The sequence below is a fragment of the Scyliorhinus torazame genome, chromosome 22, assembly GCF_047496885.1.
Source record: "Scyliorhinus torazame isolate Kashiwa2021f chromosome 22, sScyTor2.1, whole genome shotgun sequence".
In the NCBI taxonomy this organism is placed as follows: Eukaryota; Metazoa; Chordata; class Chondrichthyes; order Carcharhiniformes; family Scyliorhinidae; genus Scyliorhinus; species Scyliorhinus torazame.
The window spans coordinates 106,041,586-106,063,057 of NC_092728.1; the positions used below are offsets into that span (position 1 = coordinate 106,041,586).

The following is a 21,472-nucleotide window of genomic DNA, read 5'->3' on the forward strand; positions in this document are numbered from 1 at the left end:
CTTTATCTGTAATTCTGTGTAACTCTCTCTCTCTCTGTAACTCTCTCTCTGTAACTCTGTGGAACTCTCTCTCTGTAACTCTGTGTAACTCTCTCTCTGTAACTCTGTGGAACTCTCTCTCTGTAACTCTGTGTAACTCTGTGTAACTGTGTAACTCTCTCTCTGTAACTCTGTGTAACTCTCTCTCTGTAACTCTGTGTAACTCTCTCTCTGTAACTCTGTGTAACTCTCTCTCTGTAACTCTGTGTAACTCTCTCTGTGTAACTCTGTGTAACTCTCTCTGTAACTCTGTGTAACCTTCTCTCTGTAACTCTGTGTAACTCTCTCTGTAACTCTGTGTAACTCTCTCTGTAACTCTGTGTAACTCTCTCTCTGTATCTGTGTAACTCTCTCTCTGTATCTGTGTAACTCTCTCTCTCTGTATCTGTGTAACTCTCTCTCTCTGTAGCTCTGTGTAACTCTCTCCTGTAACTCTGTGTAACTCTCTGTAACTCTGTGTAACTCTCTCTCTGTAACTCTGTGTAACTCTCTCTCTGTAAGTCTGTGTAACTCTCTCTCTGTAGCTCTGTGTAACTCTCTCTCTGTAACTCTGTGTAACTCTCTCTCTGTAACTCTCTCTCTGTAACTCTGTGTAACTCTCTCTCTGTAACTCTGTGTGACTCTCTCTCTGTAACTCTGTGTAACTCACTCTCTGTAACTCTGTGTAACTCTGTGTAACTCTGTGTAACTCTGTGTAACTCTGTGTAACTCTCTCTCTGTAACTCACTCTCTGTAACTCTGTGTAACTCTCACTGTAACTCTGTGTCACTCTCACTGTAACTCTGTGTCACTCTCACTGTAACTCTGTGTAACTCTCTCTCTGTAACTCTGTGTAACTCTCTCTCTGTAATTCTCTCTCTGTAACTCTGTGTAACTCTCTCTCTGTAATTCTGTGTAACTCTCTCTGTAACGCTGTGTAACTCTCTCTGTAACGCTGTGTAACTCTCTCTGTAACGCTGTGTAACTCTCTCTCTGTAACTCGGTGTAACTCTCTCTGTAACTCGGTGTAACTCTCTCTGTAACTCGGTGTAACTCTCTCTCTGTAACTCTGTGTAACTCTCTCTCTGTAACTCTGTGTAACTCTCTCCATGTAACTCTGTGAAACTCTCTCTCTGTAACGCTGTGTAACTCTTTATCTGTAACTCCTGTGTAACTCTCTCTCTGTAACTCTGTGTAACTCTCTCTCTGTAACTCTCTCTCTCTCTGTAACTCTCTCTCTGTAACTCTGTGTAACTCTCTGTAATTCTGTGGAACTCTGTGTAACTCTCTCTCTGTAACTCTGTGTAACTCTCTCTCTGTAACTCTGTGTAACTCTCTCTCTGTAACTCTGTGTAACTCTCTCTGTAACTCTGTGTAACCTTCTCTCTGTAACTCTGTGTAACTCTCTCTGTAACTCTGTGTAACTCTCTCTGTAACTCTGTGTAACTCTCTCTCTGTATCTGTGTAACTCTCTCTCTGTATCTGTGTAACTCTCTCTCTCTGTAGCTCTGTGTAACTCTCTCCTGTAACTCTGTGTAACTCTCTGTAACTCTGTGTAACTCTCTCTCTGTAACTCTGTGTAACTCTCTCTCTGTAAGTCTGTGTAACTCTCTCTCTGTAGCTCTGTGTAACTCTCTCTCTGTAACTCTCTCTCTGTAACTCTGTGTAACTCTCTCTCTGTAACTCTCTGTAACTCTCTGTAACTCTGTGTAACTCTCTGTAACTCTCTGTAACTCTGTGTAACTCTGTGTAACTCTCTCTCTGTAACTCACACTCTGTAACTCTGTGTAACTCTCACTGTAACTCTGTGTCACTCTCACTGTAACTCTGTGTCACTCTCACTGTAACTCTGTGTAACTCTCTCTCTGTAACTCTGTGTAACTCTCTCTCTGTAATTCTCTCTCTGTAACTGTGTAACTCTCTCTGTAATTCTGTGTAACTCTCTCTGTAACGCTGTGTAACTCTCTCTGTAACGCTGTGTAACTCTCTCTGTAACGCTGTGTAACTCTCTCTGTAACGCTGTGTAACTCTCTCTCTGTAACTCGGTGTAACTCTCTCTGTAACTCGGTGTAACTCTCTCTGTAACTCGGTGTAACTCTCTCTGTAACTCGGTGTAACTCTCTCTCTGTAACTCTGTGTAACTCTCTCTCTGTAACTCTGTGTAACTCTCTCTCTGTAACTCTGTGTAACTCTCTCTCTGTAACTCTGTGTAACTCTCTCTCTGTAACTCTGTGTAACTCTCTCTCTGTAACTGTGTAACTCTCTCTCTGTAACTCTGTGTAACTCTCTCTGTAACTCTGTGTAACCTTCTCTCTGTAACACTGTCTAACTCTCTCTGTAACTCTGTGTAACTCTCTCTCTGTAACTCTGTGTAACTCTCTCTCTGTAACGCTGTGTAACTCTCTCTCTGTAGCTCTGTGTAACTCTCTCCTGTAACTCTGTAACTCTCTCTCTGTAGCTCTGTGTAACTCTCTCTCTGTAGCTCTGTGTAACTCTCTCTCTGTAGCTCTGTGTAACTCTCTCTCTGTAGCTCTGTGTAACTCTCTCTCTGTAGCTCTGTGTAACTCTCTCTCTGTAGCTCTGTGTAACTCTCTCTCTGTAGCTCTGTGTAACTCTCTCTCTGTAAGTCTGTGTAACTCTCTCTCTGTCACTCTGTGTGACTCTCTCACTGTAACTCTGTGACTCTCTCTCTCTCTCTGTAACTCTCTCTCTGTAACTCTCTCTCTGTAACTCTCTCTCTGTAACTCTCTCTCTGTAACTCTCTCTCTGTAACTCTCTCTCTGTAACTCTGTGTAACTCTCTCTCTGTAACTCTGTGTAACTCTCTCTCTGTAACTCTGTGTAACTCTCTCTCTGTAACTCTGTGTAACTCTCTCTCTGTAACTGTGTAACTCTCTCTCTCTAACTCTGTGTAACTCTCTCTCTGTAACTCTGTGTAACTCTCTCTCTGTAACTCTGTGTAACTCTCTCTGTAACTCTGTGTAACTCTCTCTCTGTAACTCTGTGTAACTCTCTCTCTGTAACTCTGTGTAACTCTCTCTCTGTAACTCTGTGTAACTCTCTCTCTGTAACTCTGTGCAACTCTCTCTCTGTAACTCTGTGCAACTCTGTGTAACTCTCTCTCTGTAATTCTGTGTAACTCTCTCTCTGTAACTCTGTGTAACTCTCTCTCTGTAACTGTGTAACTCTCTCTCTGTATCTGTGTAACTCTCTCTCTGTAGCTCTGTGTAACTCTCTCTCTGTAACTCTGTGTAACTCTCTCTCTGTAACTCTGTGTAACTCTCTCTCTGTAACTCTGTGTAACTCTCTCTCTGTAACTGTGTAACTCTCTCTCTGTATCTGTGTAACTCTCTCTCTGTAGCTCTGTGTATCTCTCTCTGTCACTCTGTGTGACTCTCTCACTGTAACTCTGTGTAACTCTCTCTCTCTGTGTAACTCTCTCTCTGTAACTCTCTCTCTCTAACTCTGTGTAACTCTCTCTCTCTAACTCTGTGTAACTCTCTCTCTGTAACTCTGTGTAACTCTCTCTCTGTCACTCTGTGTGACTCTCTCACTGTAACTCTGTGTAACTCTCTCTGTGTAACTCTGTGTAACTCTCTCTGTGTAACTCTGTGTAACTCTCTCTGTGTAACTCTGTGCAACTCTGTGTAACTCTCTCTCTGTATCTGTGTAACTCTCTCTCTGTAGCTCTGTGTAACTCTCTGTAACTCTGTGTAACTCTCTCTCTGTAACTCTGTGTAACTCTCTCTCTGTAATTCTGTGTAACTCTCTCTCTGTAATTCTGTGTAACTCTCTCTCTGTAACTCTGTGTAACTCTCTCTCTGTCGCTCTGTGGATCTCTCTCTCTGTAACTCTCTGTAACTCTGTGTAACTCTCTCTCTGTAATTCTGTGTAACTCTCTCTCTCTAATTCTGTGTAACTCTCTCACTGTAACTCTGTGTAACTCTCTCTCTTTAACTCTCTCTCTGTAACTCTGTGCAACTCTCTCTCTGTAACTCTGTGTAACTCTCACTGTAACTCTGTGTAACTCTCTGTAATTCTGTGTAACTCTCTCTCTGTAGCTCTGTGTAACTCTCTCTCTGTAGCTCTGTGTAACTCTCTCTCTGTAGCTCTCTGTAGCTCTGTGTAACTCTGTGTAACTCTGTGTAACTCTCTGTAACTCTCTGTAACTCTCTCTCTTTAACTCTCTCTCTGTAACTCTGTGTAACTCTCTCTGTGTAACTCTGTGTAACTCTCTCTGTGTAACTCTCTCTGTGTAACCCTGTGTAACTCTCTCTGTGTAACTCTGTGTAACTCTCTCTGTGTAACTCTGTGTAACTCTCTCTGTGTAACTCTGTGTAACTCTCTCTGTGTAACTCTGTGTAACTCTCTCTGTGTAACTCTGTGTAACTCTGTGTAACTCTGTGTAACTCTGTGTAACTCTGTAACTATCTCTCTTTAACTCTGTGTAACTCTCTCTCTGTAACTCTGTGTAACTCTCTCTGTGTAACTCTGTGTAACTCTCTCTGTGTAACTCTGTGTAACTCTCTCTGTGTAACTCTCTCTGTGTAACTCTCTCTGTGTAACTCTCTCTGTGTAACTCTCTCTGTGTAACTCTCTCTGTGTAACTCTCTCTGTGTAACTCTCTCTGTGTAACTCTCTCTGTGTAACTCTGTGTAACTCTCTCTCTGTAACTCTCTCTCTGTAGCTCTGTGTAACTCTCTCTCTGTAACTCTCTCTCTGTAACTCTGTGTAACTCTCTCTCTGTAACTCTCTCTGTAACTCTCTCTGTAACTCTCTCTGTAACTCTCTCTGTAACTCTCTCTGTAACTCTCTCTGTAACTCTCTCTGTAACTCTCTCTGTAACTCTCTCTGTAGCTCTGTGTAACTCTCTCTCTGTAGCTCTGTGTAACTCTCTCCTGTAACTCTGTGTAACTCTCTCTCTGTAAGTCTGTGTAACTCTCTCTCTGTCACTCTGTAACTCTCTCTCTCTGTGTAACTCTCTCTCTGTAACTCTCTCTCTGTAACTCTGTGCAACTCTCTCTCTGTAACTCTGTGTAACTCTCACTGTAACTCTGTGTAACTCTCTGTAATTCTGTGTAACTCTCTCTCTGTAGCTCTGTGTAACTCTCTCTCTGTAGCTCTGTGTAACTCTCTCTCTGTAGCTCTGTGTAACTCTCTCTCTGTAGCTCTGTGGAACTCTCTCTCTGTAGCTCTGTGGAACTCTCTCTCTGTAACTCTGTGGAACTCTCTCTCTGTAACTCTCTGTAACTCTCAGTAACTCTCTGTAACTCTCTGTAACTCTCTGTAACTCTCTCTCTTTAACTCTCTCTCTGTAACTCTGTGTAACTCTCTCTGTGTAACTCTCTCTGTGTAACTCTGTGTAACTCTCTCTGTGTAACTCTGTGTAACTCTCTCTGTGTAACTCTGTGTAACTCTCTCTGTGTAACTCTCTCTGTGTAACTCTGTGTAACTCTCTCTCTGTAACTCTCTCTCTGTAACTCTGTGTAACTCTCTCTCTGTAACTCTCTCTCTGTAACTCTGTGTAACTCTCTCTCTGTAATTCTCTGTAACTCTCTCTGTAACTCTCTCTGTAACTCTCTCTGTAACTCTCTCTGTAACTCTCTCTGTAACTCTCTCTGTAACTCTCTCTGTAACTCTCTCTGTAACTCTCTCTGTAACTCTCTCTGTAACTATCTCTCTTTAACTCTCTCTGTGTAACTCTGTGTAACTCTGTGTAACTCTCTCTGTGTAACTCTCTCTGTGTAACTCTCTCTGTGTAACTCTCTCTGTGTAACTCTCTCTGTGTAACTCTCTCTGTGTAACTCTCTCTGTGTAACTCTCTCTGTGTAACTCTGTGTAACTCTGTGTAACTCTCTCTCTTTAACTCTCTCTAACTCTCTCTGTAACTCTCTCTGTAACTCTCTCTGTAACTCTCTCTGTAACTCTCTCTGTAACTCTCTCTGTAACTCTCTCTGTAACTCTCTCTGTAACTCTCTCTGTAACTCGCTGTAACTCTCTCTCTGTATCTGTGTAACTCTCTCTCTGTAGCTCTGTGTAACTCTCTCTCTGTAGCTCTGTGTAACTCTCTCTCTGTAGCTCTGTGTAACTCTCTCTCTGTAACTCTGTGTAACTCTCTGTAATTCTGTGTAACTCTCTCTCTCTGTGTAACTCTCTCTCTGTAACTCTCTCTCTGTAACTCTGTGTAACTCTCTCTCTGTAACTCTGTGTAACTCTGTGTAACTCTGTGTAACTCTGTGTAACTCTGTGTAACTCTCTCTCTTTAACTCTCTCTCTGTAACTCTGTGTAACTCTCTCTCTGTAACTCTCTCTCTGTAACTCTGTGTATCTCTCTCTCTGTAATTCTGTGTAACTCTCTCTGTAACTCTCTCTGTAACTCTCTCTGTAACTCTCTGTAACTCTCTCTGTAACTCTCTGTAACTCGCTGTAACTCGCTGTAACTCGCTGTAACTCTCTGTAACTCGCTGTAACTCGCTGTAACTCTGTGTAACTCTCTCTCTGTAATTCTGTAATACTCTCTCTCTGTATCTCTGTAACTCTGTGTAACTCTCTCTCTGTAACTCTGTGTAACTCTCTCTCTGTATCTCTGTAACTCTGTGTAACTCTCTCTCTGTATCTCTGTAACTCTGTGTAACTCTCTCTCTGTATCTCTGTAACTCTGTGTAACTCTCTCTCTGTAACGCTGTGTAACTCTCTCTCTGTATCTGTGTAACTCTCTCTCTGTATCTGTGTAACTCTCTCTCTGTATCTGTGTAACTCTCTCTCTGTATCTGTGTAACTCTCTCTCTGTAGCTCTGTGTAACTCTCTCCTGTAACTCTGTGTAACTCTCTGTAATTCTGTGTAACTCTCTCTCTGTAACTCTCTGTAACTCTCTCTCTCTGTAACTCTCTCTCTCTGTGTAACTCTCTCTCTGTAACTCTGTGTAAATCTCTCTCTGTAACTCTGTGGAACTCTATCTCTGTAACTCTGTGGAACTCTATCTCTGTAACTCTCTGTAACTCTCTCTGTGTAACTCTGTGTAACCTTCTCTCTGTAACTCTGTGTAACCTTCTCTCTGTAACTCTGTCTAACTCTCTCTCTGTAGCTCTGTGTAACTCTCTCCTGTAACTCTGTGTAACTCTCTCTCTGTAAGTCTGTGTAACTCTCTCTCTGTCACTCTGTGTGACTCTCTCACTGTAACTCTGTGTAACTCTCTCTCTGTAACTCTCTCTCTGTAACTCTGTGTAACTCTCTCTGTAACTCTGTGTAACACTCTCTCTGTAACTCTCTCTGTAACTCTCTCTGTAACTCTCTCTGTAACTCTCTCTGTAACTCTCTCTGTAACTCTCTCTGTAACTCTCTCTGTAACTCTCTCCTGTAACTCTGTGTAACTCTCTGTAATTCTGTGTAACTCTCTCTCTCTGTGTAACTCTCTCTGTGTAACTCTGTGTAACTCTGTGTAACTCTGTGTAACTCTGTGTAACTCTGTGTATCTCTGTGTAACTCTCTCTCTTTAACTCTCTCTCTGTAACTCTCTGTAACTCTCTCTCTGTAACTCTCTCTCTGTAACTCTGTGTAACTCTCTCTGTAACTCTGTGTAACTCTCTCTCTGTAATTCTCTGTAACTCTCTCTGTAACTCTCTCTGTAACTCTCTCTGTAACTCTCTCTGTAACTCTCTCTGTAACTCTCTCTGTAACTCTCTCTGTAACTCTCTCTGTAACTCTCTCTGTAACTCTCTCTGTAACTCTCTCTGTAACTCTCTCTGTAACTCTCTCTGTAACTCGCTGTAACTCGCTGTAACTCTCTGTAACTCTGTGTAACTCTCTCTCTGTAACTCTGTGTAACTCTCTCTCTGTATCTGTGTAACTCTCTCTCTGTAGCTCTGTGTAACTCTCTCCTGTAACTCTGTGTAACTCTCTGTAATTCTGTGTAACTCTCTCTCTCTGTGTAACTCTCTCTGTGTAACTCTGTGTAACTCTGTGTAACTCTGTGTAACTCTGTGTAACTCTGTGTATCTCTGTGTAACTCTCTCTCTTTAACTCTCTCTCTGTAACTCTCTCTCTGTAACTCTGTGTAACACTCTCTCTATAACTCTGTGTGTCTCTCTCTCTGTAATTCTCTGTAACTCTCTCTGTAACTCTCTCTGTAAGTCTCTGTAATTCTCTGTAACTCTCTGTAACTCTCTCTCTGTAACTCTGTGTAACTCTCTCTCTGTAACTCTGTAATACTCTCTCTCTGTAGCTCTGTGTAACTCTCTCTCTGTAGCTCTGTGTAACTCTCTCTCTGTAAGTCTGTGTAACTCTCTCTCTGTCACTCTGTGTGACTCTCTCACTGTAACTCTGTGTAACTCTCTCTCTGTAACTCTCTCTCTGTAACTCTGTGTAACTCTCTCTCTGTAACTCTGTGTAACTCTCTCTGTGTAACTCTGTTGTAACTCTCTCTGTGTAACTCTGTGTAACTCTCTCTCTGTAACTCTCTGTAACTCTCTGTAACTCTCTGTAACTCTCTGTAACTCTGTGTAACTCTCTGTAACTCTCTGTAACTCTGTGTAACTCTGTGTAACTCTCTGTAACTCTGTGTAACTCTCTGTAACTCTGTGTAACTCTCTGTAACTCTCTCTCTGTAACTCTCTGTAACTCTCTGTAACTCTCTGTAACTCTCTGTAACTCTCTGTAACTCTCTGTAACTCTGTGTAACTCTCTCTCTGTAGCTCTGTGTAACTCTCTCTCTGTAACTCTGTGGAACTCTCTCTCTGTAACTCTCTGTAACTCTGTGTAACTCTCTCTCTTTAACTCTCTCTCTGTAACTCTGTGTAACTCTCTCTGTGTAACTCTGTGTAACTCTGTGTAACTCTGTGTAACTCTGTGTAACTCTCTCTCTTTAACTCTCTCTTTAACTCTCTCTGTAACTCTCTCTGTAACTCTCTCTGTAACTCTCTCTGTAACTCTCTCTGTAACTCTCTCTGTAACTCTCTCTGTAACTCTCTCTGTAACTCTCTCTGTAACTCTCTCTGTAACTCTCTCTGTAACTCTCTGTAACTCTCTCTCTGTAACTCTGTGTAACTCTCTCTCTGTATCTGTGTTACTCTCTCTCTGTAGCTCTGTGTAACTCTCTGTAATTCTGTGTAACTCTCTCTCTCTGTGTAACTCTCTCTGTGTAACTCTGTGTAACTCTGTGTAACTCTGTGTAACTCTGTGTAACTCTGTGTAACTCTCTCTCTGTAACTCTCTCTCTGTAACTCTGTGTAACTCTCTCTCTGTAACTCTCTCTCTGTAACTCTGTGTAACTCTCTCTCTGTAACTCTGTGTATCTCTCTCTCTGTAATTCTGTGTAACTCTCTCTGTAACTCTCTGTAACTCTCTGTAACTCTCTCTCTGTAACTCTCTGTAACTCTCTCTCTGTAACTCTCTGTAACTCTCTCTCTGTAACTCTGTAATACTCTCTCTCTGTAACTCTGTAATACTCTCTCTCTGTAACTCTGTGTAACTCTCTCTCTGTAGCTCTGTGTAACTCTCTCCTGTAACTCTGTGTAACTCTCTGTAATTCTGTGTAACTCTCTCTCTGTAATTCTGTGTAACTCTCTCTCTGTAGCTCTGTGTAACTCTCTCTCTGTAGCTCTGTGTAACTCTCTCTCTGTAGCTCTGTGTAACTCTCTCTCTGTAGCTCTGTGTAACTCTCTCTCTGTAGCTCTGTGTAACTCTCTCTCTGTAGCTCTGTGTAACTCAATCTCTCTGTGTAACTCTCTCTCTGTAACTCTCTCTCTGTAACTCTGTGTAACTCTCTCTCTGTAAATCTGTGTAACTCTCTCTCTGTAACTCTCTGTAACTCTCTGTAACTCTCTGTAACTCTCTGTAACTCTGTGTAACTCTGTGTGACTCTCTCTCTGTAACTCTCTCTCTGTAACTCTGTGTGACTCTCTCACTGTAACTCTGTGGAACTCAATCTCTCTGTGTAACTCTCTCTCTGTAACTCTCTCTCTGTAACTCTGTGGAACTCTCTCTCTGTAACTCTGTGGAACTCTCTCTCTGTAACTCTGTGGAACTCTCTCTCTGTAACTCTCTGTAACTCTGTGTAACTCTCTCTCTTTAACTCTCTCTCTGTAACTCTGTGTAACTCTCTCTCTCTGTGTATCTCTCTCTCTGTAATTCTGTGTAACTCTCTCTGTAACTTTCTGTAACTCTCTGTAACTCTCTGTAACTCTCTCTAGCTCTCTCTAGCTCTCTCTAGCTCTCTGTAACTCTCTAACTCTCTGTAACTCTCTCTCTGTAACTCTGTGTAACTCTCTCTCTTTAACTCTCTCTCTGTAACTCTGTGTAACTCTGTGTAACTCTGTGTAACTCTCTCTCTTTAACTCTCTCTGTAACTCTGTGTAACTCTCTCCCTGTAATTCTGTGTAACTCTCTCTGTAACTCTCTCTGTAACTCTCTGTAACTCGCTGTAACTCTCTCTCTGTAACTCTCTCTCTGTAACTCTGTTTAACTCTCTCGCTGTAGCTCTGTGTAACTCTCTCTCTGTAGCTCTGTGTAACTCTCTCTCTGTAGCTCTGTGTAACTCTCTCTCTGTAGCTCTGTGTAACTCTCTCTCTGTAGCTCTGTGTAACTCTCTCTCTGTAGCTCTGTGTAACTCTCTCTCTGTAGCTCTGTGTAACTCTCTCTCTGTAACTCTGTATAACTCTCTCTCTGTAACTCTGTGTAACTCTCTCTGTAACTCTGTGTAACTCTCTCTGTAACTCTGTGTAACTCTGTGTAACTCTCTCTCTGTAATTCTGTGTAACTCTCTTTCTGTAACTCTGTGTAACTCTCTCTCTGTAACTCTGTATAACTCTCTCTCTCTGTAACTCTGTGTAACTCTCTGTAATTCTGTGTAACTCTCTCTCTGTAACTCTGTGTAACTCTCTCTCTGTAGCTCTGTGTAACTCTCTCTCTGTAGCTCTGTGTAACTCTCTCTCTGTAGCTCTGTGTAACTCTCTCTCTGTAACTCTGTGTAACTCTCTCTCTGTGGCTCTGTGTAACTCTCTCTCTGTGGCTCTGTGTAACTCTCTCTCTGTAAGTCGGTGTAACTCTCTCTCTGTAACTCTCTGTAACTCTCTCTCTGTAACTCTCTCTCTGTAAATCTGTGTAACTCTCTCTCTGTAACTCTGTGTAACTCTCTCTCTGTAATTCTGTGTAACTCTCTCTCTCTAACTCTGTGTACCTCTCTCTCTGTATCTCTGTGTAACTCTCTCTCTGTATCTCTGTGTAACTCTCTCTCTGTATCTCTGTGTAACTCTCTCTCTCTAACTCTGTGTAACTCTCTCTCTGTAGCTCTGTGTAACTCTCTCTCTGTAACTCTGTGTAACTCTCTCTCTGTAACTCTGTGTACCTCTCTCTCTGTAACTCTGTGTACCTCTCTCTCTGTAACTCTGTGTAACTCTCTCTGTAACTCTGTGTAACTCTCTCTGTTACTCTGTGTAACTCTCTCTCTGTTGCTCTGTATGACTCTCTCTCTGTAGCTCTGTGTAACTCTCTCTCTGTAACTCTCTGTAACTCTCTCTCTGTAACTCTGTGTAACTCTCTCTCTGTAATTCTGTTTAACTCTCTCTCTGTAGCTCTGTGTAACTCTCTCTCTGTAGCTCTGTGTAACTCTCTCTCTGTAGCTCTGTGTAACTCTCTCTCTGTAGCTCTGTGTAACTCTCTCTGTGTAACTCTCTCTCTGTAACTCTCTATCTGTAACTCTGTGTAACTCTCTCTCTGTAACTCTGTGTAACTCTCTCTCTGTAACTCTGTGTAACTCTCTCTCTGTAACTCTGTGTAACTCTCTCTCTGTAATTCTGTGTAACTCTCTCTCTGTAACTCTGTGTAACTCTCTCTCTGTAACTCTCTCTCTGTAACTCTGTGTAACTCTCTCTCTGTAACTCTGTGTAACTCTCTCTCTGTAACTCTGTGTAACTCTCTCTCTGTAGCTCTGTGTAACTCTCTCTCTGTAACTCTGTGTAACTCTCTGTTGCTTTGTATAACTCTCTCTCTGTAACTCTGTGTAACTCTCTCTCTGTAGCTCTGTGTAACTCTCTCTCTGTAGCTCTGTGTAACTCTCTCTCTGTAACTCTGTGTAACTCTCTCTCTGTATCTGTGTAACTCTCTCTCTGTAATTCTGTGTAACTCTCTCTCTGTAATTCTGTGTAACTCTCTCTCTGTAATTCTGTGTAACTCTCTCTCTGTAACTCTGTGTAACTCTCTCTCTGTAATTCTGTGTAACTCTCTCTCTGTAATTCTGTGTAACTCTCTCACTGTAATTCTGTGTAACTCTCTCTCTGTAACTCTGTGTAACTCTCTCTCTGTAACTCTGTGTAACTCTCTCTCTGTAATTCTGTGTAACTCTCTCTCTGTAATTCTGTGTAACTCTCTCTCTGTAATTCTGTGTAACTCTCTCTCTGTAACTCTGTGTAACTCTCTCTCTGTAACTCTGTGTAACTCTCTCTCTGTAATTCTGTGTAACTCTCTCTCTGTAATTCTGTGTAACTCTCTCTCTGTAACTCTGTGTAACTCTCTCTCTGTAATTCTGTGTAACTCTCTCTCTGTAACTCTGTGTACCTCTCTCTCTGTAACTCTGTGTAACTCTCTCTCTGTAATTCTGTGTAACTCTCTCTCTGTAACTCTGTGTAACTCTCTCTCTGTAACTCTGTGTAACTCTCTCTCTGTAATTCTGTGTAACTCTCTCTCTGTAATTCTGTGTAACTCTCTCTCTGTAACTCTGTGTAACTCTCTCTCTGTAATTCTGTGTAACTCTCTCTCTGTAATTCTGTGTAACTCTCTCTCTGTAACTCTGTGTAACTCTCTATCTTTAACTCTGTGTAACTCTCTATCTTTAACTCTGTGTAACTCTCTCTGTAACTCTGTGTGTCTCTCTCTCTGTAACTCTGTGCAACTCTCTCTCTGTCACTCTCTCTGTAACTAGCTTTCCACATCTCTCTTTTCCTATTGGCCAAGGCGTGACTCCCAGAAAACAGATTTGCGGGGAAAATAATTATCAGATTGAAAAATCAGGGCGGGTTAGAAAGAGAAAAGGCAAGAGAGTGAAGCACGGGGGACAAAGTGCTGGTAAGACACAGAGTGAGCGGCACAGAGACAGCAGCAGCTGTGGAGAGAGAGAGAGTTCAGCGCAGCAGCTCCGGGAGTTGGCAGTCCGGCTTCAGATTGAGCAGGAGATTCCCGGAGCAGGACTTTCCCGGAGCAGCTCCCGGTCCAGCCCACAAGGTGAGTATTCCAGGGATTACAGGCGGGACAGGGATTAGCAAATAGAGATTTCAAAACAGCTTAAAGGAAACATCTTGACTCTAAGCAGATGTCTTTCAATGTCATTGATAAATATTTACTGATTGATATTACATATATCCAGTGTGTTCAGCTGTACCGAAACACAGGAGACTTTTAAACTTGTTCTGTGTCTATTGGACTTCATCCTGTTCACAGGATAGCTGGACAGCTAGCGATCCGTTTGAAGCGAATCCGATTCCCTATTCTCAGATCCCAGAGCCAGAGTTTAGTCCAAGTGATAAACCAATCCCGGCCTTCCCAAATCCCAGTCTCTCTCTCCCAATTCCAGCCTTCCCAAATCCCAGTCTCTCTCTCCCAATCCCGTCTTTCACTAATCCCTGTCTCTCTCCCAATTCCAGCCTCTCTCCCAATTCCAGCCTCTCTCCCAAATCCCAGTCTTTCCCCAATTCCAGTCTCACTCCCAAACTCCCAGTCCCTCCAATTCCAGCCTCTCGTCCCAATCGCAGTCTCTCCCAATCCCAGTCTCTCCACCAATCCCAGACTCTCTAATCCCAGTCTATCCAATACCAGCCTCTCTTCTCAAATCCACTCTCCCCATCCCAGTCTCTTAAATCCCAGTCTCTCTCAATCCCAATTACAATCTCTTCACCAATCACAGACTCTCTCTAATCACACTCTCTCCAATCCCACTCTCTCGCTAATCCCAGTCCGTCCCAATACCAATCTCCCCTCAAATAGAATTATAGAATCATAGAACTTACAGTGCAGAAGGAGGCCATTCGGCCCATCGAGTCTGCACCGGCCCTTACAAAGAGCACCCTACTGAAGCCCATGTATCTACTCTATCCCCATAACCAGTAACCCCGATTTAACATTTTCTGGACACTAAGGGCAATTTAGCATGGCCAATCCACCTAACCCGCACATCTTTGGACTGTGGGAGGAAACCGGAGCACCCGGAGGAAACCCACGCAGACCCGGGGAGAACGTGCAGACTCCGCACAGACAGTGACCCAACCAGGAATCGAACCTGGGACCCTGGCGCTGTGAAGCAACTATGCTAACCACTGTGCTACCGTGCTGCCCGAATCACAATCTCAGTCTCTCACCAATCCCAGCCCCCAGATTACTTAGGACTTGTGTGTGGGTAGGCTAGATTTCAAATAAACTATTGTAGGGTTATACGAGTGAAAAATGGGGTTAGTACGGGCTTGCAAATTCCAAATTTGAAAATGATTGATCTGTGGATGCATTTCAATAGTTTGAAAAAGGTTAACATAACATTTAAATTTGGACAAGGCCATGAAGAGCAAATTCTCTCTCCAATCCCATCCCAATGTCTCTTTAATCTCAGTCTCTCCAATCCCAGTCTCTTTCTAATTCCGCTCCCTCCCAATACCAATCTCCCCACCAATCCCTGTCTCTCTAATCCCAGCCCCTCCCAATGCAAATCTTCCCACCAATCCCAGTCACTCATCAATCCCAGTCCCCTCAATTCCAATCTCGCTCTAATCCCAGTCTCTCCAATCCCAATCTCAGACTCACTCTATTCCCAGTCTCTCCCAATCCCAGTGTCTTTCCCAATGAAAACCTCTCCCAATCCCAGTCTCTCTCACCTGTTCCCAGTTTATGAGTTAAAAGAAGCAAATGCGATAATGGATTAATTTTTAAAAAAAATTTAGAATACCCAATTCATTTTTTTCCAATTCAGGGACAATTTAGCGTGGCCAATCCACCTAGCCTGCGCATCTTTTGGGCTGTGGGGGTGAAACCCACGCAAACACGGGGAGAATGTGCAAACTCCACACGGACAGTGACCCAGAGCCGGGATCGAACCTGGGTCCTCGGCGCCGTGAGACAGCAGGGTCGATAATGGATTAATATTGACAACTTTGCTTTGACGCTGAATATTGTTTTTGAGGATGTGGGGATTGTTTATCAGACACTCCCTTGTTTAAATGACACAATTTTTCTTTTTTTTTAAAGTTCATTGGATGTGAGCATTGCTGGCTCGGCCAGCATGTCTTGCACATTCCTAATTGCCCGTGAGTGGCTTGCTAGGCTATTTCAGAGGGCATTTCGGAGTCAACCACATTGTTGTGGGTCTGCAGTCACATGTGGGCCAGACTAGGTAAAGACGGCAGATTTCCTTCATCAGGGAGCCAGGTGTGTTTTTACAACAATCGGCACTGGTTCCATGGTCATCGCTAAACTTTTCTTTAATTTCAGATTTTAAAAAAAATTAACTTCAAATTTCATCATTTTCCAGAGTGGGATTTGAACACAGTTCCCCAGAACATTAGAACATAGAACATAAACCATAGAACATAGAACATTACAGCGCAGTACAGGCCCTTCGGCCCTCGATGTTGTGCCGACCTGTGAAACCACTCTAAAGCCCATCTACACTATTCCCTTATCGTCCATATGTCTATCCAATGACCATTTGAACGTCCTTAGTGTTGGCGAGTCCACTACTGTTGCAGGCAGGGCATTCCACGCCCTTACTACTCTCTGAGTAAAGAACCTACCTCTGACATCTGTCCTATATCTATCTCCCCTCAATTTAAAGTTATGTCCCCTCGTGCTAGACACCACCATCCAAGGAAAAAGGCTCTCACTGTCCACCCTATTTCCTGGGTCTCCAGATTACTACTCCAGTGTAATACCATTACTCTGTGCAAAGCTCCCCGTGCGAACTTTGAATTAAGAGCAGGAGGAAGCCACTTGACCCCTTGAGCCTGCACCCCCATCGGATAAGATGGTAGCTGATCTGATTGCAACCTCAGACTCACATTCCTCAATAGCCTTTCACCCCCTAGCTAATCAAGAATCTACCCAGCTCTGCTTCACAAATATTCAAAGATTCTGCTTCCACTGCCAGTTGAGGAAGAAAGTTCCAGACACTCACGACTCTCTGAGAGCAAAATATTTCTCCTCATCTCTGTCGCAAATGGGTGATCGCTTATTTTTAAACAGTGCCCCCTGATTCTTGATTCTCCGACAAGAGGAAACATCCTCCTGTCTATCTACCCTGTCAATACCCCTCAGGATCTTAAAAGTTTCGACCAAGTCGCCAGTTACTCTTCTATACGCTAATGGATACAAACCTAATCTCTCCAACCTTCCCTCATAAAACAACCCGCCCATTCCTGGTATCAGTCTAGTAAAGTTTCTCTGAACTGTTTCTAACACATTTACGTCTTTCCTTAGATAAGGAGACCAATGCTGTACACAGCACTCCAGATGTGGCCTCACCAACAACTGAAGCAAAACCTCCCTACTTTTGTAATCAATGCCCCTCACAATAATCAATAACATTCTATTAGCTTCAGGCAACACGGTAGTGCAGTGGTTAGCCCTGTTGCCTCACGGCGCCGAGGTCCCAGGTTCAATCCCGGCTCTGGGTCACTGTCCGTGTGGAGTTTGCACATTCTCCCCGTGTTTGCGTGGGTTTCTCCCCCACAACCTAAAAAGATATGCAAGGTAGGTGGATTGAACACGCTAAATTGCCCCTTAATTGGAAAAAAAATGAATTGGGTACGCTAAATTTATAAATAAATAAAAAAACAAAAAAAACATTCTATTAGCTTTCCTAATCACTTGCTGTCCCTGAGTACTATCCTTTTGTGATTCATGCACTAGACCACCCAGGTCCCTCTGCACCTCCGAGCTTTGCAATCTCTCACCATTTAGACAATAAGCTTTTTTAATTTTCCTGCCAGAATGGACAATTTCATTTGCTCACATGAGACTCCAGTTGGCAGATTTACTCACTTACCTATCAATTTTCCTTTGTAGTCTCCTTACGTCCTCTTCACAATTTACTTCCCTGCCTATCTTTATGTGGTCAATAAATTGAGCAAACATACCTTCAGTTCCTTCATCCAAGTCTCATTTCTATAAATTGTAAAAAAGTTGAGGCCCCAGCACTGATCCCTGTGGCACACCGCTCGTCACACCCTGCCCATTGATGCCACCTCTTTCCTGTTAGCTAGCCAATCTTCAATCCAGGACAATATGTTACCCCCCCCCTACACCATGAGCTTTGGGAGTCTTAATTAATATCTGCAGGGAAAAGCCAGGAAATGCCCTGAGCTCAGGAAGGTCCAATAATATGGTGGGCTCCTAACCCAATTATTGACTCTACCTAATGACTATCTACCCAGATAAAGTCTCCTACCAAATTATGGACTCCAGTCCACCCATGGAGGGTACAACTTTCGGTCCCGCCTGCGGGAATTGTCAGAAGTGGGACGGGAAATCTGACGGGCTATTGAAAGTTCCGTTGACCTTGGGCGGGCGTTTCTGGTCTCTGGGCCGATGGGGCTGGACCACCCCATCCATTATGGGAAACATATTCAGTTAGGGACCCCTTCCCAATCAAGAATGCATAGCTAAATCAGGTACACCATACTCCCCATTCAAATTTCCTCAATTGCCTGGGGAATATTGCAGGCTATCGATGGAATTTCAATGCAGGGTTCAATGCCTGTTTGTGAAACTGTCAGTGCTCTCCGCCGCGCGGCCATGTGTTAAGGCCAAATTCTGTTGTCGCAGTAGCTTTCCTGTTTTATTTTTTCCGGAGCTCCAGCCTTTGACGGGTGTGCGAACAGAAAAACCACAAATTGTCCTGAAATACATTGGGATGCGAGCGTGTCAGAAATTCCCAGAAAAATCCTTGAATTTCCCATTCTGTCAATTCACTTCCGCTGGGATTGGGGTGGGGGGGGGAGGGGGGTGAAAGGAAAAAAGACAGGAAGTTAAAAAGGAAATCAGGCACCCCAGGGAGGAATTTTATTTGAACATGATATAGTTTTGCCAATATTCTCCACCATATTGTCTCCCCTTCTCCCCACTCCTGGCAGTGGAGGTGGTGGTGGAATGGGACGCAGTCAAGGGCTGACAAGCAGAATCAGAAACACAGTAAGAGGCTATTCGGCCCATTGTATCCGTGCTGGCCCTTTGAAAGAGCTCTGCTTACTCTTTCCCCATACCACTGCATTTGCCTTCCTTTTCAAGTCTTTATCTAATTTCCTTTTGTATTTCCTATTGAATCTGCTTCCACCGCCCTTTCAGGCATACCTTCCAGCTGACCGCTCGCTGCGTTTGAAAAATAAATCATCTCCCCATGTCCTTTGACAAATATTTTAAATCACTCTCCCCTGGTCACCATTGCCCATATCACCAGAAACAGTTTCTCCTTTTAAAAAAATATTTTTTTACCAATTGAGGGGCATTTTAGCGTGGCCAATCCACCTAACCTGCACATCGATTCCGGCTTGGGTCACTGTCTGTGCGGAGTCTGCACATCCTCCCCGTGTGTGCGTGGGTTTCCTCCGGGTGCTGCGGTTTCCTCCCACAGTCCAAAGATGTGCAGGTTAGGTGGATTGGCCATGATAAATTGCCCTTAGTGTCCAAAATTGCCCTTAGTGTTGGGTGGGGTTACTGGGTTATGGGGATAGGGTGGAGGTGTTGACCTTGGGTAGGGTGCTCTTTCCAAGAGCCGGTGCAGACTCGATGGGCCGAATGGCCTTCTTCTGCACTGTAAATTCTATGATAATCTTTGGGTTGTGGGGGTGAAACCCACGCAGACACGGGGAGAATATGCAAACTCCACACGGACAGTGACCCGGGGGCCGGGATTCAAACCCACATCCTCGGTGCTGTGAGGCAGCAGTTCTAACCACTGCGCCACCCTGCCGCCCAGAAAGATTCTCCTTACTTAATCTCCCAGAATAATCTTCTCTTTACCTCCTCAGCTCTAAGAATAACAATCCCAGTCTCTCTATGTAATTTGGACCTATCTCCCTGCTTCCATTCTAATGCGGATGGAGGCGGTGGTGCAGTGATAATGTCGCCAGCCCAGAGACCCAGAGCAATGCTTTGTAGATCTACCCCACCACAGCAGGTGGTGAAATTGAATTCAGTAAAAAAAAATCTGAAATCTAATGATGAAACCATTGTTGATTGTTGTACAGTCCCATCTGGTTCGCTAATGTCCTCTACGGAAAGAAATCTGCCGCCCTTACCTGGTCTGACCTACACGTGACTCCAGACCCACAGCAATGTGGTCGACTCCGCACTGCCCTCTGAAATGGTTGAGCAAACCGCTCAGTTCAAGGGTAATTCGGGATGGACAATAGATGCTGGAGCAACCAACGACGCCCACAACCCATGAATGAATGTAAAGGGCGGCACGGTGGCGCAGTGGGTTAGCACGGCTGCCTCGTGGCGCAGAGGACCCGGGTTCGATCCCGGCCCCGGGTCACTGTCCGTGTGGAGTTTGCACATTCTCCCCGTGTCTGCGTGGGCCTCGCCCCCACACAAAGATGTGCAGGGCAGGTGGATTGGCCACGCTAAATTTAATTGGGAAACAAAATAATTGGGTACTCTAAATTTGAAAAACAAAAATGTATTTAAAGACAAAGAATGAATTTAAAATCTCTTCACCTTCTCCAATCAACACGTGGAATGAATTCCTCGCTAGAGTTAAAGGCGGGTGAGGGGTGTGTGCATTGACGCGGATCATTGGGTGCCTCTATGCGTTAGGTTAGGACGGCCAAATGCTGCATCGTATCTTGTTTTTGGCCGTTTCAATTCATGATTCTTTATTTGCTCCATTCTCTCTCCCCCCTCCCCAATTTTCCAGCGATCTGAAACAATGCCACGATCATTCTTGGTGAAAATAAAGAAAGCAAACACCTATCACCAGCCCCGGTGCACCGAGGATGAAGTGTGTCCCAAACTGGAGCCGGTACCATCACCTCCAATCTGTGAGTTCCCCCCGAGGATGTGGACAATGTGAGATGTATTATCCTGTGTAACTGTGGACATGTGGGTAATAATGTTACGGTGGGGCGGAGGAGGGGGAATTCATCAGCTAATTATATCATTACCCCCTCTGAGGCTCCACCTCGCTCATGCTCCATCTCCCTCTGTCACACTATTCCTCCCTATCTTGTATCGACATTTGGATCTTTTATCATTTCTTCCTCTCACTCTTCCTCTTTTTGTTCCTCTTTGACTTTCCAACATTGTCTTTTTTGTGTCTCTCCGCGCCCTTTGCTTTTCATCTGGCTGCATTATTGATCTAAAGGGCAGCATGGTGGCACCGTGGCTAGCACCGCTGCCTCACAGCTCCAGGGTCCCGGGTCCAATTTCAATTGTAGCCTCGGGTCACTGTCTGTGTGGAGTTTGCACTTTCGCCCCGTGTGTGCGTGGGTTTCCTCCGGGTGCTCCTGTTTCCTCCCACAGTCCAAAGATGTGCAGGTTAGGTGGATTGGCCGTGCTAAATTGCCCTTAGTGTCCAAAGATGTGCAGGTCAGGTGGGGCTGTGGGGATAGGGCGGCGGGGGGGGGTGGACCTAGGTAGGTTGCTCTTTCGTAGGGTCGATGCAAAGCCGATGGGCCGAATGGCCTCCTTCTGCAGAGTAGGGCTTCTATGGAATGTTAGCCTTTATAACTAGAGTCTAGAATACAAAGCGGACAAAGTTTTGCTCCAGCTGTACAAAGCCCTGGTTGGAGTACATCTGGAGAAAGTGTGTATCGTGCTGGGCATTGCACCACAGGAAAGAGATAATAGCCTCAGAAGGAGTGTTCGGGCCCGTGGAGAGAATCCTTTCCCACTCATTCTGCAGGGGGAGAGATGGGGTTGGGGGGGGGGGATTGGGGAGTGGGGGGTGGGGGGAGTGGGGGGTGGGGGGGGGGAGAAATTCTAGGCCAAAGCAAGATAACCTTCAAATTGAAGTCAGACCATTGAGGAAAGCACATCTTCCTGTAAAGGGCGATGGGTGTGTGGAATGCTCTCCTCCAAGAAGCAGCAGTTGGTAGCTAGCCTCATAATTGTAAATCTGAGATTGACATATTATCGCTGTCAATAGAGTCTGAAAGACCGTGGAGCCAGGGAAGTTAGGGCACAGATTAACCATGATCTCATTGAGCAGCACGGTGGCGCAGTGGTTAGTGCTGCTGCCTCTTGGCACTGAGGTCCCAGGTTCGATCCCAGCTCTGGGTCACTGTCCGTGCGGAGTTTGGACATTCTCCCCTTGTTTGCGTGGGTTTCGCCCCCACAACACAAAATATGTGCAGGGTAGGTGGATTGGCCACGCTAAATTGCCCCTTAATTGGAAAAAATTAATTGGGTACTCTAAAGTTTAAAAAAAAAACATGATCTCATTTGAAATCTGGAACAGGCTGAAGGGGCTGAATGGCCTCCTCCT

The 21,472-nt window shown here is 44.3% G+C and overlaps 1 protein-coding gene across 3 annotated transcripts in view; it reads left to right on the forward strand.

The window, feature by feature from the left end:
* The window catches only part of gfi1b (growth factor independent 1B transcription repressor), a 92,116-nt gene that overhangs the window by 46,779 nt on the left and 23,865 nt on the right, over positions 1 to 21,472 (forward strand). For 2 of the 3 annotated variants that reach the window (XM_072488854.1, XM_072488856.1), the window contains exon 2: positions 19,904 to 20,027. In XM_072488854.1, the coding sequence (XP_072344955.1) occupies positions 19,904 to 20,027 (124 nt within the window). Of the gene's footprint in view, positions 1 to 12,964; positions 13,231 to 19,903; positions 20,028 to 21,472 lie in introns of those variants that run through there. The other variant, XM_072488855.1, reaches the window with a different exon arrangement.